Source organism: Gigantopelta aegis, chromosome 8 (assembly GCF_016097555.1).
Source record: "Gigantopelta aegis isolate Gae_Host chromosome 8, Gae_host_genome, whole genome shotgun sequence".
Taxonomy (NCBI): domain Eukaryota; kingdom Metazoa; phylum Mollusca; class Gastropoda; order Neomphalida; family Peltospiridae; genus Gigantopelta; species Gigantopelta aegis.
In genome coordinates, this window is record NC_054706.1 from 78,024,160 (window position 1) to 78,041,703 (window position 17,544).

Consider the following 17,544-nt stretch of genomic DNA (forward strand, 5'->3'; position numbering starts at 1 on the left):
TGGTACTAGATGAAGTAAAATTGCATACATTGTTTGCCCAGATGAAACTGTTTCTTTTTACAGCCAACACACTCACATTTATCACCAATCACAGGACTTGTGGTGTTCACTTCTCTATCAAAAGTTGTGTGCACCTCAAACTTTGACCCATCCAGAAGTTGTTTGGTTTAGTACTACCTTATACACTTTGGGTGATCTTAACACTACGATCGTTTCATAAAACAGGGCCCAGAGGTGGGGGTGACCTTTTCATGTTAAATTCAGAGCCAGCTATGAGACTTGAATCACGAGTCCTGTGAGTAACAAGATTTCTCATTCAGCTAGTGGCGCCTGAACTATTCTATTACCAGTTCAAAGTTGGAGAAGCCAGTTGTGACTGACAGATTGAATAGAATAAAAAATGTATAAACTGCAAATGTCACATGTAAGAGAATGCCATTTTGCTGCGATCCAGTCAGTGGTTTGGTGCCAGCCAGCTTGGCTTCAAGTGCTAGTAGTTCCAGACGGTCATCAATAAACACCGTGACACTTACACTGTTGTCTTGGCCATGCTGCATCAGTTACACTGCCTCACACAACAACCAGCAACCAAAGGCATATTTAACAACATTTGAATGTATTTTAAACAACTATGGCTATTTGTGGGGGCCGGATTTAGCTCAGTCGGTTGAGTGCTCACTTGAGGTGCTTGCGTCAGTCGATCGAACCACCTAGGTGGATCTATTCAACTGATTGGGTTTTTTTTTGTTCCAACCAGTGCACCAGCTGGTCCGAGGTTGTGGTATGTGTTTTCCTGTCTGGGAAAGTGCATATAAAAGGTCTCTTACTGCATTAGACAAAATGTAGCAGGTTACCTCTGATGACAGTGTTACAATTACCAAATATTTGACATCCAGTAGCCAATAATTAATTAATCAATGTGCTCTAGTGGTGTCATTAAACAAAACAAACTTCTGTGGCTATTTGGTGTCTAACACAACCCTGGCAAGTAACCATCATGTTGTACAGATTTCTACAGCACTTTTGTTAATTAATTATTTATTTTTTTGTAACCCTGACAAATTAATCTCTTTTTTTTACACATTAATCATAAAAATGCCGAGGATACTATTTTCACAACATATGTTTTTGCCCTGGCTATGTTCTTAATTGCCAAAGTTGTTAGCCTACGGTTATTTTAATACTTGGTCAAGAGAGAGATGGGGAAACCTACTGCCTCCTTATGATATACATGCAGGCTAATCCCACAATAAACCAGCAAGGGTTCTTTTATATGCATTTTCATACCTAAGGTTTGATGAATTGTTATCTTCAAATTTAACACTCTTCTTCATCTTCGAAATGAAACCAAGTTGAAAAGTTGTGCATTTTTTTTTTAACACTTTTGTTCATCTTGGACATTACCAAGGTGAACAAAAGTGTTAAAAAAAAAACAATGCATTTTTTTTTTTTTTTTTTTTTTTTTTTTGTATGCTGTTTACCGCTTTAGTTTGTTATATCTAGTGGTATTTGTGGCATGAATTCGATGAACTACTCACCTCCAATTCTATTACTTTATCTGCCAGTTTTCCAAATCCTGTTACCCACGCTCCCTCTCCGTGATGGAATCCCAGAGTGTTTCATCAAGGCAGTTTATAATGCATTTAGAGTACAATGTTTCTTTGCAGTCACGTACAGCATTAAGTGGGACAATGCAGGCAAAAAGATCCATTCATTTATCCATTCACTTGACGTGATTAGCTAATATGATTATTAGCCGTGTAACATTTCCGTGATACCATCCCTCGGTCAGCTGATGATATGTCACTTATCAAACCTGACGTATCATGGGTTGTAGGATCAGGTGGCCTTACCGGCCTCGGTGATGTAGTGGTCAAGCCATTGGATTTAAGGCTGGTAGGTGCTTGGTACGCCTCCCAGTACCGGCTTCCACCTATAACGAGCTTAGTGGGTTGGTGCAAGGCCACTACAGAGACGTCTTTCTTACTAACAACTAATCACTGATCCATTGTCCTACAAGCAGCCACAGTAGCTGAGCTGTGTGCCCAGGATGGCATGCTTGAACCTTACTTGGATAGAAAGAAAAAAAGAAATGTTTTATTTAACACATTTTATTTACGGTTATATGGCGTCAGACATATGGTTAAGGACCACACAGATTTTGAGAGGAAACCCGCTGTCGCCACTACATGGACTACTCTTTCCGATTAACAGCAAGGCATCTTTTATTTGCGCTTCCCACAGGCAGGATAGCACAAACCATGGCCTTTGTTGAACCAGTTATGAATCACTGGTCAGTGCAAGTGGTTTACACCTACCCATTGAGCCATGCGGAGCACTCACTCAGGGTTTGGAGTCAGTATCTGGATTAAAAATCTCATGCCTCGACTGGGATCCGAACCCAGTACCTACCAGCCTGTAGACCGATGGCCTAACCACGACGCCACCGAGGCCGGTTTACTTGGATAGAAGCATGAAAATAGCTATGAAAAAAAGAGTTGTTCTTGATGGACTTTGCTTGTATTTAAAAATATTTGGCATTTTAAAATGTGTGTAGTTTCTTTTGCTGTTCAGTGTACAATAATAATTTTGTGTTGTAATTTAAATATTTTCAAATAGGTTACAGAGACCTCTACTGACTTGAAATTTTGTGTGTAGCTTTGTCAAATAGAGTGACAGATCAAGTTAGACGTCAAGAGGATTAACTAATTTTTGACAGAATTATGGCCCTTGAGCTTAGACGAGATGAACATTTGTTGGGCCCCGGTTGAAATTAATTCTGCAATTATGATACATTAATGTTATTTATTGATCTTTACATACTCCCCATAAGACATAAACATGTTTCTTTTTATTATAAGTCTTAATTAAACATATTTAGCAGGAGTTGTTTTTTCCTCAGTGTGTACAGTAAATGTTCATGTGGTTTACGCCCCTATAAACATTTCTAAAAAAAATAAAAAATACTGCTGATTATAAGATGATTGTAAGCACTTGATTTATTTAGTTCACGATTAGAAGGTCATAGCTGGATGATGTTTTTCCTGAAACCATTCCACTTTATCTCTAGATAAACTTTGAATGAACCAAACATTAACAAAATGTATCCCAACAATTATCAGCACACTTTACTTCTAAAGAAAATACATGCATGGTGCCTCAATATAAAAAGAAGAAGAAGAAAGATTAGAAGGTTTGTGGAATTTGGGTGAATTAACATGAAATAGAATCTGTATTAAATACCAGAGGAAAGATTCCTGCGAGATTTGGTTGCCATGTTCTGTGACAGCTGCCTGGAATTAGTGGCACTGTCCGTTACTATGGCAATATATTCATGTGTCTATTTAAACTGCTGGTTACTATCTGTGGATTTACTGCTGTCAGTAGTATCTCCAAAGATAGGTCTTCAAAATTCCTACATACAGTGCTCTGTGACTTGGCAATGAAAGATGAAATGTGACTTTACAGTTACAAATAATGTTACAAACTCAGTTGTTAAAGTGACAGACTCTAGTTTTTAAACACTATGGCATATTTAAAGTGACAGACTATAGTTTTTAAACACTACGACATATTTAAAGTGACACTCTAGTTTTTAAACACTACGACATATTTAAAGTGACAGACTCTAGTTTTTAAACACTATGGCATATTTAAAGTGACAGACTCTAGTTTTTAAACACTATGGCATATTTAAAGTGACAGACTCTAGTTTTTAAACATTACGACATATTTAAAGTGACAGACTCTAGTTTTTAAACACTACGACATATTTAAAGTGACAGACTCTAGTTTTTAAACACTATGGCATATTTAAAGTGACATACTCTAGTTTTTAAACACTATGGCATATTTAAAGTGACATACTCTAGTATTTAAACACTACGGCATATTTAAAGTGACAGACTCTAGTTTTTAAACACTACGGCATATTTAAAGTGACAGACTCTAGTTTTTAAACACTATGACATATTTAAAGTGACAGACTCTAGTTTTTAAACACTATGACATATTTAAAGTGACAGAGTATAGTATTTAAACACTACAACATATTTAAAGTGACAGATTCTAGTTTTTAAACACTATGACATATTTAAAGTGACAGACTCTAGTTTTTAAACACTACGGCATATTTAAAGTGACAGACTCTAGTATTTAAACACTATGACATATTTAAAGTGACAGACTCTAGTTTTTAAACACTATGACATATTTAAAGTGACAGACCCTAGTTTTTAAACACTATGACATATTTAAAGTGACAGACCCTAGTTTTTAAACACTAAGACATATTTAAAGTGACAGACTCTAGTTTTTAAACACTACGGCATATTTAAAGTGACAGACTCTAGTTTATAAACACTAAGACATATTTAAAGTGACAGAGTCTAGTTTTTAAACACTACGACATATTTAAAGTGACAGACCCTAGTTCTTAAACACTATGGCATATTTAAAGTGACAGACTCTAGTTTTAAACACTATGGCATATTTAAAGTGACAGACTCTAGTTTTTAAACACTATGACATATTTAAAGTGACAGACTCTAGTTTTTAAACACTATGACATATTTAAAGTGACAGACCCTAGTTTTTAAACACTACGGCATATTTAAAGTGACAGACTCTAGTTTTTAAACACTACGGCATATTTAAAGTGACAGACTCTAGTTTTTAAACACTACGACATATTTAAAGTGACAGACTCTAGTATTTAAACACTATGACATATTTAAAGTGACAGATTCTAGTTTTTAAACACTAAGACATATTTAAAGTGACAGACTCTAGTATTTAAACACTATGACATATTTAAAGTGACAGACTCTAGTTTTTAAACACTATGACATATTTAAAGTGACAGACCCTAGTTTTTAAACACTATGGCATATTTAAAGTGACAGACTCTAGTTTTAGACACTACAGCATATTTAAAGTGACAGACTCTAGTATTTAAACACTACGACATATTTAAAGTGACAGACCCTAGTTTTTAAACACTAAGACATTTAAAGTGACAGACTCTAGTTTTTAAACACTATGACATATTTAAAGTGACAGACTCTAGTTTTTAAACACTACGGCATATTTAAAGTGACAGACTCTAGTTTATAAACACTAAGACATATTTAAAGTGACAGACTCTAGTTTTTAAACACTACGACATATTCAAAATGACAGACTCTAGTTTATAAACACTATGGCATATTTAAAGTGACAGACCCTAGTTTTTAAACACTACGGCACATTTTCACTCTAACTTTATACCGACATGTTAGAGGTTTGTAGATTAACCAGACTTACTGTCTATTTTCACAGGCTGAAACTAGGGTCTGTGCCTTTAATTGAATTTTCATACAAATTTGTGCAATTATTACTATTAAAATGAGATGTGTTTGACAGTCCTGTGGAAAGCCAAGCAGTCGTTTGTGGCTGTTGAATGTCCAACATCTAGCAACAGTAACATAGTATCTAACTGTTATGAGAGTCTTCCAAACAAATTGAGTGTGAGACAGATCATTAAGTAGAAATGTTTGAATACAAAATGTTTTGATTAGATTTCAGAAGGATAAGATGGTGACTGGTGACTAATACAGAGATGTTGAAAGTGAAACGATGGCCATTAAATAGCAGGAATAATGGATAAATTTGACAAAATGATGGATTGAAATTCATCTGCAGTGATAATCTGCATCCATCATCATTAAGTACGACGCTAAAATGGCAGGATCCTAATTCACTTCTGTATGGTCAACTTCAGAATCCATAATTTAGATTGTTTTTCTGCAATGCAATATTACTTGTTATTCAAGTTTTAATTTATTTTTAATTCTTTTAATAAATGTTATATTTGCAGTTATTATAATTTTCACCATAGACTGATGGAAGGGGGTTATAGCCAACATAAAGTTTTAAATTTAAAAATATAAACATTTGATGAAAAATATGCCTTGCAAAATGAAAATATTTGTTGTTCATTTTTAGGAGAAAAGGGGCTAGCAAAAACAAATTAAAATTCTGAATATCTCTTAAGAACTTTTAATCATTTATTATTTTATTCAAGGACTGTCAATTGTTTATTATTTTATTATAGGGCTTTCAATTGTTTATTTAAGTACTTTTAATAATTTATTTTATTTAAGGATTTTTTTTATTTATTAAATATTTTATTCAAGAACTTTTCCATTTATCTTACTTAAGGATTTTTAATTGTTTTTTAAAGACTTTTAATAGTTTATTTTATTTAAGGATTTTTAATTGTTTTTTAAAGACTTTTAATAGTTTATTTTATTTAAGGATTTTTAATTGTTTTTTAAAGACTTTTAATAGTTTAGTTTATTTTAGGACTTTTATTTGTTTACTAATGTTTTTATTTAAGGACTTTACCATTTATTAGTTTATTTTAAAAGTTTATTATTAGTTATTTTATTTAAACTCTTTTAGTAAGTTTATTATTTTATTTAAAATGTAACATACTTTCCTCCCTGTCTCAGAGTCAAAAATTCTTCATGGATTCTGTCCTTTTGACCTGTTGTATTGACTGTTAAAATGTCTGTTTGGAGTTGGTGTTAAATTGACACGTTGGACTTTTAATGTCTCCATATGTGTTGGAGATGAAGACATATTTTATAGTTGATTCCCCAGGTACACGGGCTGGTCACGCACACCACACACCGGTGGATGGTGATCAATCTGTTGTCAGGGTGCTTGCTTCCCTTGATGATGATTTGTCCGTCACATCCAATCAGTTTAATCAGTACAGTGTCGTATTTTACAACTTTGTCAAATATTAAAGCCTCAGTCTCCACTTTTCATTCATCATGTATCGTTTTATTACAGCAAAACACTGTGGTAGCTTTAAAGTATAATCTCTCTTCCCCATCGTGTATGTTTTATTAATTAAAATGTCATCCAATACCGGTAGCTGATGACTGAGTGATGAATGTACTCTAGCGGAGTCATGAAAGAAAACTTTAAAGTATAATCTCTCTTCCCCATCATGTATGTTTTATTAATTAAAATGTCATCCAATACCGGTAGCTGATGACTGAGTGATGAATGTACTCTAGCGGAGTCATGAAAGAAAACTTTAAAGTATAATCTCTCTTCCCCATCATGTATGTTTTATTAATTAAAATGTCATCCAACAGCTGATGACTGAGTGATGATTTCTAATCATGAAAGAAAACTTTAAAGTATCTTATCATGTACCATCCAATACCGGTAGCTGATGACTGAGTGATGACATACTCTAAAGTCATGAAAGAAAAACTTTAAAGTATAATCTCTCTTCCCCACATGTATGTTTTATTAATTAAAATGTCATCCTACCGTTTTGATGACTGAGTTGAATGTACTCTAGCGGAGTCTTGTTACAAAACTTTAAAAGCATTCTCATTAAAGAGTTCTTTAATTGCTATGTTTAAATCTAGTCCTACTGTGAGTGATGACATTTCATAGCTAAAGTACTTGTTTTCTCTCAACCCCATCATGTATGTTTTATTAATTTAAATGTCATCCAATACCATAGCTGATGACTGAGTGATGAATGTAATTAGCGGAGTCATGAAAGAAAACTTTAAAGTATAATCTAGTCTCTATGTATGTTTTATTAATTAAAATGTCATTTCATAGCGGTACTGTACTTGTGATCACACATACTCTAGCGGAGTTACTATAACTTTAAAGTAGATTCCTTTCTTCTTTCTGTTTTTGTTTTTTTGGGGGTAAAATGGGTCCATTTCCGGTAGCTACATGACATTTGAACACTCTAAAAATCCCATGAAAGAAAACTTTAGTATAATATCCCATCAAATCTTTCTTTAGTGTGACTCTTTTTTCTTAATTCCATAGCTGCTTGTTACATCTGTACTCTACAAGTCATGAAAGAAAACTTTAATGACACCTTTCTTTAGTGTGACTATTTTTTCAGCTTGTATCTTCCATAGCTGCTGTTTACATCAAAACATTACAAAGAGACAACTTAATTAAATTCCTTTCTTTAAATCTGTCTTACTCTTTTTTCTTAATTCCATAGCTTCTTGTTACATCTGAAAAGCTTTACATTAAAGAGTTCTTTAATTGCTATGTTTAAATCTAGTCCTACTCTTTTTTCTTAATTCCTATAGCTGCTTGTCACTCATCTAATTACTTTACTTTAAAGATTCATTAACTTTAATCAAACCTTTCTTTAGTCTGACTCTTTTTATACATTCCATAGCTACAGTACTTGTTTTCATCTGGACTTTACAAAGAGACAACTTTAATCAAATTCCTTTTTCTTTCTGTTTTTGTTTTTTGTGGGGGTGGGGGGTGGGTCTATTTCATAGCTACATGTTACATTTGAACATACAAAAAATCCCAACCTGAGTTCAATATCCCATCAAAGCTTTCTTTAGTGTGACTCTTTTTTCTTAATTCCATAGCTGCTTGTTACATCTGGACTTTACAAAGAAACAACTTTAATCAAACCTTTCTTTAGTCTGACTCTTTTTTCTTAATTCCATAGCTGCTTGTTACATCTGGACTTTACAAAGAGACAACTTTAATCAAACCTTTCTTTAGTCTGACTCTTTTTTCTTAATTCCATAGCTGCTTGTTACATCTGGACTTTACAAAGAGACAACTTTAATCAAACCTTTCTTTAGTCTGACTCTTTTTTCTTAATTCCATAGCTGCTTGTTACATCTGGACTTTACAAAGAGACAACTTTAATCAAACCTTTCTTTAGTCTGACTCTTTTTTCTTAATTCCATAGCTGCTTGTTACATCTGGACTTTACAAAGAGACAACTTTAATCAAACCTTTCTTTAGTCTGACTCTTTTTTCTTAATTCCATAGCTGCTTGTTACATCTGGACTTTACAAAGAGACAACTTTAATCAAACCTTTCTTTAGTCTGACTCTTTTTCTTAATTCCATAGCTGCTTGTTACATCTGGACTTTAAAAATAGACAACTTTAATCAACATTTTGGCGCACACTTCTTCACTTACCTTTCTTTTTTTTCTTTCTTTTTTTATCCCACTACCCCTTTCCTCTCTCTCCTTTGAATTCCGTCTCATTTCTTCCCGATCTGGCAACTCCTCTTATCTTTCAACTTCTTTCGCTGTCCACCTCCACATCCCAGTCCTTGACTCTCCAACTGCTACAGGTGCTCGTCTCTTGTGGCTATCTGTGCCACACACCTGCCATTCCTCATTAGCTTTTAGCTGTGGGCTTAGTCTGACCACTTCGGGGATTGTCAAGAGGCACTTGTAACCAAATACTATGCACCCCTGCTACCAGCAGTCATTAGTGCCATGGGGCAGACCAGCTTTATTAGTGGCAGAGGATGAGGATGCCAGATGGGTGCAGGGAAGTACATAGAGACTACACCCGTGGAGGAAGTTGAGACAGGTAGGCGATGGTGTGGACAGCTCAGAAGACAGAGTCAGAGGAAACTGACAGAAAGGGTCGAAACAGATTGAAATCATGGGAGAAATTGGAAAGTTTTTTATATTAAGATAATGAGAATGATAGGCAGAGGGTGATAGATGAGAAAGATGAATGAAAGTGTGAGCCAGCTTTGACGGGATTTGAACCACTGTCATCAGCTTGATTGTGCAGCAGACCACTAGACCACGGAGCTCACTCACTATCTTTAACTATAGTCCTACCACTTCTTTCTTTCTATCTCATAGCTACACAGATCTTTTAATATTTTTATCACTAAAAATAAAGTCAGTGCATTACAATAAAATCTGATATGCCATATAGCTTTCATTTCATTTCCTACAAGCCATACATTATTTTATGATTTCACTCGGGATATACGACCAGTATCGAATGGCAGCCTGTTTAATATTGTCAGAACATTTGTGTAATTGTGTTCAATTTGTTGAGATTTGTGTTACCAGAAAAACCCACTTGTCTCTGATGGGACTGTACATGGTATGTTGCGGACAGTATCTAATCACTGTTGGCAAATTGAAGTTTTGGTACTCTAACTTTGCAGAAGGCACAAATTGAAATGAAAACTGGTTCAGCTTTGTTGTAGTAAAAACGATCAAATGAGAAATAGATTTTTAGCTCTGAGTGCATGGAATGGATGTTACGCATCATTGGGGAAATCACAGTTTAAAGTAATGGCTGTTAGGTGTTAACTACGAGAGTGGTAAATGAATCAGCAGATTGTACTGTTAACATTAGGATACCTTTTAAAGAGCTGTTTATTGAAACCTGCTACTATTAATGATTCCATTAGTTTCTGGAGATCTCCGTTCTCTTATTTTAGTGACTATTCTTTGTTTATTATCAACTGTGTATTAAACACACTTTGTTGTCTTACAACATGGTACAGGTTTTCTGTGTAAAACTTACTTTCTTCAATGAAATTTAGTAACTTTTGCACATCTAGTCATGAAATTATTTATTTCCAAAGATATTATTACCTGCGAATTTGTTCACATTCCACAATTTTTTATATATTTTTTTTATTATTATTATTTTTTTATTTATTATTGTGTAGACTATATTAGCAGCTCATCCTGTTTTAACGTTTATTGCAATCTACCTCCATATCCCAGTCCTTGTCTCCAACCAAAACAGGTGCTTCCATCTTGTTTGTTTTTTGTTTATTATTTGTATTTTTGAGTTATTCCTTCCAAACACCTGCCATTCCATGTCAGTATTATATCAGAGCTGTACTTATTCTAATGAGCTGTCTGGTGCTAGTTTTGTTTTAGTAAACTAGTCTGTGAGTGGCAGTCCTCTTTGTTGTAATGAAGGAGGGATGAAATCTCCAGTAAAGGATCTCTTCAGGAGTGGCTGTCTTCCTATAGACGAGGCACTTGATAGAGATTCATGGAGTCATCCACTATTTTGCCAAATTCCCATTCGACTCTGCATTGTGCAGAGATACGGCCTTGATCACATATTACGGTTTTGTCTTTCAGATTTACATTATTATTATTACTATTATTATTATTATTATTATTATTAATACTAAATTCTGTATTCTAATTCATTCTGTATGTAATTTGATATTGGATTGGCTAATTAAATTTGTGACAATATAAATCGGCATTAACCTGTCACAGATTCAGCCAAATTCCTAGAGTGTGTTAACCTATTTACATATTCCAGTGTCACCTCTCACTGTCAGGTTGGATCTTACTCAGAACAGCAACTTCAGAATTTGGTTTCTGAAACAAACTGTACATGTCTCTACAATCTGTGAACTAAATGCTGTTTGGCAGGGTTGTGTTACTTGTGTATGGCACTAATGACAATGCAGATGTACATAATGGTATCCATATGAAGAATGTAACATCTTTAAGCACCATTTAGAACAACAAATCACAAAACTAAAGTATTGCACCTGAAAGGTATTTTTGAATTTGCTTGTACAGTGAAACCTGTCTAAACCAGATCACACTGGGAACCTAATATTTATCTCATTTAGACAGGATCCAGTGTTTAGAGGGTCATGTTTTAGAATTTAGAAATTTTAGGAAAATGACAGGATTCCGGTTGAAATTATTATGGTCCAGTTTAGACAGGATTCACTGTACTATACTTTATAAGGTTTATTATTTTAAACTAGTATATAAACCAAGATTTTCATAGTGCTGTGTTCTTTCTGAATTTTTTTTTTATATTAATAAAGTCATTAATTAAATTTTCATCAATGCTATGAATGATGCCAGTATTACTGTGTATTGTTGTGTGTTTGTTATGCTATGAATAATGCCAGTATTAGTGTGTATTGTTGTGTGTTTGCCAGTATTGTTATGTGTGTTTGTTATAGATGATGCCAGTATTACTGTGTATTGTTGTGTGTTTGTTATGCTATAGATGATGCCAGTATTACTGTGTATTGTTGTGTGTTTGTTATGCTATGAATGATGCCAGTATTACTGTGTATTGTTGTGTGTTTGTTATGATATGAATGATGCCAGTATTACTGTGTATTGTTGTGTGTTTGTTATGCTATAGATGATGCCAGTATTACTGTGTATTGTTGTGTGTTTGTTATGCTATAGATGATGCCAGTATTACTGTGTATTGTTGTGTGTTTGTTATGCTATAAATGATGCCAGTATTACTGTGTATTGTTGTGTGTTTGTTATGCTATAGATGATGCCAGTATTACTGTGTATTGTTGTGTGTTTGTTATGATATGAATGATGCCAGTATTACTGTGTATTGTTGTGTGTTTGTTATGCTATAGATGATGCCAGTATTACTGTGTATTGTTGTGTGTTTGTTATGTTATAGATGATGCCAGTATTACTGTGTATTGTTGTGTGTTTGTTATGCTATAGATGATGCCAGTATTACTGTGTATTGTTGTGTGTTTGTTATGCTATAGATGATGCCAGTATTACTGTGTATTGTTGTGTGTTTGTTATGCTATAGATGATGTTGAAATTGTAATCCTTGTATTGCAAATGCTGTGCATAATTTTGATGGATGATATCAATATCACTGTGTATTGTTAATTATATGATACTGTATTGTTAATTGTGTATTGGTCATGCCTGAGATGAATCTGAAATTGTAATCCTTATATTGCAAATGTTGCCTGCAATGTGATGCCAATATCACTGTGTATTGTTAATTGTGTATTTGTTATGTTATAGATGATACTGAAATTGTAATCCTTGTTTTTCAGATGCTGTCCACAATGTGATGGATGATGCCAATGTTACTGTGTATTGTTATTGTGTATCTGTTACACTATAGAAGCTGCAATTCTTGTTTTCCAGATGCTGTGCCAAATGTAATGGATGAAACCAATATTACTGTGTATTGTTAATTGTGTATTTGTTTATGTTATAGATGTTGTTGAAGTTTGTTTGTTTTCCAGATGCTGTCCACAATGTGATGAATAATACCATTATTACTGTTATGTTAATGGTATATTCGTTTTAATATAGATGATACTCAAGTTGTATTGTTTGTTTTCCAGATGCTGCACATAATACAGTTTAATATAGATGATACTCAAGTTGTATTGTTTGTTTTCCAGATGCTGCACATAATACAGTGGATGATGCCAATATTACTGTTATGTTAATGGTATATTTGTTTTAATATAGATGATACTCAAGTTGTATTGTTTGTTTTCAAGATGCTGCACATAATACAGTGGATGATGCCAATATTACTGTTATGTTAGTTGTATATTCTTTGTTGTGCTATAAATGATACTGAAGTTTTGATTTGTGTTTTCCAGATGCTGCAAATAATACAGTGGATGATGCCAATATTACTGTTATGTTAGTTGTATATTCTTTGTTGTGCTATAAATGATACTGAAGTTTTGATTCTTGTTTTCCAGATGCTGCACATAATACAGTGGATGATGCCAATATTACTGTTATGTTAGTTGTATATTCTTTGTTGTGCTATAAATGATACTGAAGTTTTGATTCGTGTTTTCCAGATGCTGCAAATAATACAGTGGATGATGCCAATATTACTGTTATGTTAGTTGTATATTCTTTGTTGTGCTATAAATGATACTGAAGTTTTGATTTTCTTTTCCAGATGCCGCACGTAATGCGATGGATGAGGCAGACACGATGAAGAACCTGCTGGGCTTGCTGCGGTCTCAGCTACACAGCGAGGTGGATGGTGCCCAGAGACTGCGGACGATCGCCTGCGGCTTCCTCGTCAACCTCACCAACACTCACGGTGAGACGGATAACATCACTAGACTAGACTAGGGCATTTATCACGTGCAAATACAGGTTTAGGAATATATGGTGGGGGAGGGCAGGAGCTGTTCATTTTACAGGATTGTACTGACTACATCACTATTCCTAGACAGGATTAAGGGAGGGCAGGAGCTGTTCATTTTACAGGATTGTACTGACTACATCACTATTCCTAGACTAGGGCATTTATCACGTGCAAATACACGTTGAGGTATATATGGTGGGGGAGGGCAGGAGATGTTCGTTTTACAGGAATATACTGACTACATCACTATTCCTAGACTAGGGCATTTATCTCATGCAAATACACGTTGAGGTATATATGGTGGGGGAGGGCAAGAGCTGTTCATTTTACAGGAATATACTGACTACATCACTATTCCTAGACTAGGGCATTTATCTCATGCAAATACACGTTGAGGTATATATGGTGGGGGAAGGCAGGAGCTGTTCGTTTTACAGGAATATACTGACTACATCACTATTCCTAGACTAGGGCATTTATCTCATGCAAATACACGTTGAGGTATATATGGTGGGGGAGGCAGGAGCTGTTAATTTTACAGGAATATACTGACTACATCACTATTCCTAGACTAGGGCATTTATCTCATGCAAATACACGTTGAGGTATATATGGTGGGGGAGGGCAAGAGCTGTTCATTTTACAGGAATATACTGACTACATCACTATTCCTAGACTAGGGCATTTATCTCATGCAAATACACGTTGAGGTATATATGGTGGGGGAGGGCAGGAGCTGTTCATTTTACAGGAATGCTGAACAGTGGATTATATGATCAGTTTTACAGTTATGAGAAAATAATGAATATAGATAGAGTGTTTCATTCATTCATTCATTTTTTTTATTTATCCACTTTAACTTAATTTCCATGGTAATGTTCAGTTACGGTTCAAGCATGCTGACCTGAACGCACACCTCCACTATCTGGACTGTCCATCCAGGAAATAGGTTAATGATTAGTTGTTGATGGTTACTGAGAATGAAATTGATATGGTGGCCTTACTCCTTCAAGCTGAGTTAATATAAATCACACTCTGTGTAAAAACCAGTACTGGGATATGAACCAGTGTTTCTCGGTTATCTTTATTATGTTCTCAAAATAATCTCCTCCATTAAACACAGTAACCATGGTAATATGTAGATTTTATTTCTTTCAAGATCATTATTTGAAATGCTTCAGATGTCATTCATGCACTGAGATATTGAACAAAACAGTTATGATGGTACATGCTTCAATACACTTCACAACACAGTGTGAGGCAACATTATGAAATGTTGGATGCTGAAAGTCTTGTGAAGAACTGGTGTATTTCAAATGTTTCCAATGAACCGATGACGTCTATGAGCGTGAAAGCCTTGGTTTGGCTTACTGCGTGGTCTTTGACACATTCATGGAGAGACACTAAAAGTCAGCACTTCAGTTAAAGACGTGTTTGTGAAGCATGTATACAAAAATCAATGAGGAAGGTCTGTCTGTGAGTGAAGGGCTGGCGAGCAGAGACACAGTGCTGCAGTAGTTAATGTTCATTAGTGACAGCAGTTCAAGATGGATCGCTCTCTGATCATTTTAAAAACCGTTTACACCAGCAGTGCTGTATAAAACAAAAAGTCTAAACGTTGGAGATTGTTTGTTATCAGTCTCCTGAAAGTTGTACTTGCAGATTGTCGAGAAAGTGTTTAAGAATAATGATGAGTAACTGTATTAGAGCACATCATGCATGCATTTGAATCATTGGGGCATTTTTGTATTGGATTCAGATAACCTGTTTCCTTTTTGCGTAAGCCGTTATATCCATTTTCACGCCGTAAATAATGTCCTAAAGTTAATACACAGATGAAAAATAGGTTATACAGAATTAGATTGGCTTGAGCAACGCATCAATGAAACAATAATTCTTGCAGTTTTCAGCGGCCTTTGATTATTATGTTTAAAATAAGCAAGTGCACATAAGTTTTATTGCTGGGTGGTAAAAAAATCTTTATTACTTATACAAAGAACATCATTTCCTAAGAACACCAAAATATGCATTCTACCATTAATATTGGCTGACCTTCTGAAGTGAATGTTGGCCAATATTCCCGAATGAAGATTTATTATTATAGATACAAGACTTTCAACTAACATCAGACAAGTGGAGAACATATTTATTGATCATGTTACGATGCAGTTGGCAGTTTACATGTCTTCTTCTAGATTTATTGGTGTGTGTGTGGTACAGCAGATTGATTGTATGAAGATGTGTAAATATTTACACCATTCAAGTCTCCAAGTTGTTCCATAAAACTTGACAGCCATTCGAATTTTCATTACTCAAACATAGAACTAAATGCTCTGAGATTTGGATGGTTGTGAGATGCCCGCAATATCACTCTGACTTTTAACATGTCCGCAGATCTTCAAAGCAGGCATAACTCATCATATTACTCCAATATAAACAGACATGTGTTTTTTTAATCTTTCTAATCAATCGTTTTATCATTACTTAGACTTAACTTGCAAGTGCTGACTTTTCTTATTGATAAATTTACTCAAACTTTTTATTCATTATACGTCCCAAAATGTAAAACATTTATTTTATCTTCATAACGATTATTTATTATTGTTCAAAATTAATTTGCATGTGCTGTAATTTTCAATCTGTATAATAGTAAAAAGAAAAAGTGTTCTAAACTTATATATGTAACTTATTGCAGCACATAACTCAAACTCCTAAATACAACTGACATGTCTAAACGAGACTCAGAATTAACTGGAATCATGTCAAACCTGGTCAAGTTTCATAGTCACAAATGTTCTAAATTGTAAAACATGACCCTCTAAACACCAAATCCTGTCTAAATGAGATCAATATCGGGTCCCCGGTGTGATCCGGTTTAGACAGGTTTCACTGTATATTGTCCCACATGCAGGTGCACTTTTTTCCTAAGTGGAATTTAATCATCTACATGCATATGAAAACCTGTCGGCAGCGTGGTGCAGTGCTTGGTGTTTCTGTGATCAGCGATACCTTATCTCTGTGAGCGATGATCCCACGATTCCCGTGAGTTGCCGCAGTTACTGCATTATGTCGAGAAGAACTAGGAATATATATTGCACATTAGTCTGGCACTCCACCAGACACTGTTGTTTATTCATTGGGTGGAATTTCACCACTTTTTGTTTTTCATCCACATCACTATTATGTTTGGAGTTGTTTGCACTCGGTTTTTTTCTTCTAGTATGATCAGGTTATGTAGCATACTGTGGTGCAAGCGTGTTTTCTTCTAGTGTGATCAGGTTATGTAGTATACTGTGGTGCAAGTGTGTTTTGCAAGAAAACACCAGTTTACTTAATAGGTCTCCACGTAACCAGCAGTTAGCATCTAGTGTCTCTTGTTATACCTTGAAGTTGTACGTTGGTCAACAACAGTGATATGATGTAACCACGGTGATAGGATGTTGGTCAGTGGTAGGACAATTGCCAAAGGTGTGATGGGTCATTGATTTGATCACTCTTTGTACATTGGTCAACAACAGTGATATGATGTAACCACAGTGATATGATGTTGGTCAGTGGTAGGACAATTGCCAAAGGTGTGATGGGTCATTGATTTGATCACTCTTTGTACGTTGGTCAACAACAGTGATATGATGTAACCACAGTGATAGGATGTTGGTCAGTGGTAGGACAATTGCCAAAGGTGTGATGGGTCATTGATTTGATCACTCTTTGTATGTTGGTCAACAACAGTGATATGATGTAACCACAGTGATAGGATGTTGGTCAGTGGTAGGACAATTGCCAAAGGTGTGATGGGTCATTGATTTGATCAC

At 34.8% G+C, this 17,544-nt stretch overlaps 1 protein-coding gene across 3 annotated transcripts in view; it reads left to right on the forward strand.

Annotated features, from left to right (window-relative positions):
* The window catches only part of LOC121378275 (rap1 GTPase-GDP dissociation stimulator 1-like), a 115,819-nt gene that overhangs the window by 51,685 nt on the left and 46,590 nt on the right, over positions 1-17,544 (forward strand). For all 3 annotated transcript variants that reach the window (XR_005958697.1, XR_005958698.1, XM_041506360.1), the window contains exon 5: positions 13,535-13,681. Coding sequence is in view for 1 of the 3 variants with exons in the window: in XM_041506360.1 (XP_041362294.1) it covers positions 13,535-13,681 (147 nt within the window). In the remaining 2 variants the exon portion in view is untranslated. The remainder of the gene's footprint in view (positions 1-13,534; positions 13,682-17,544) is intronic.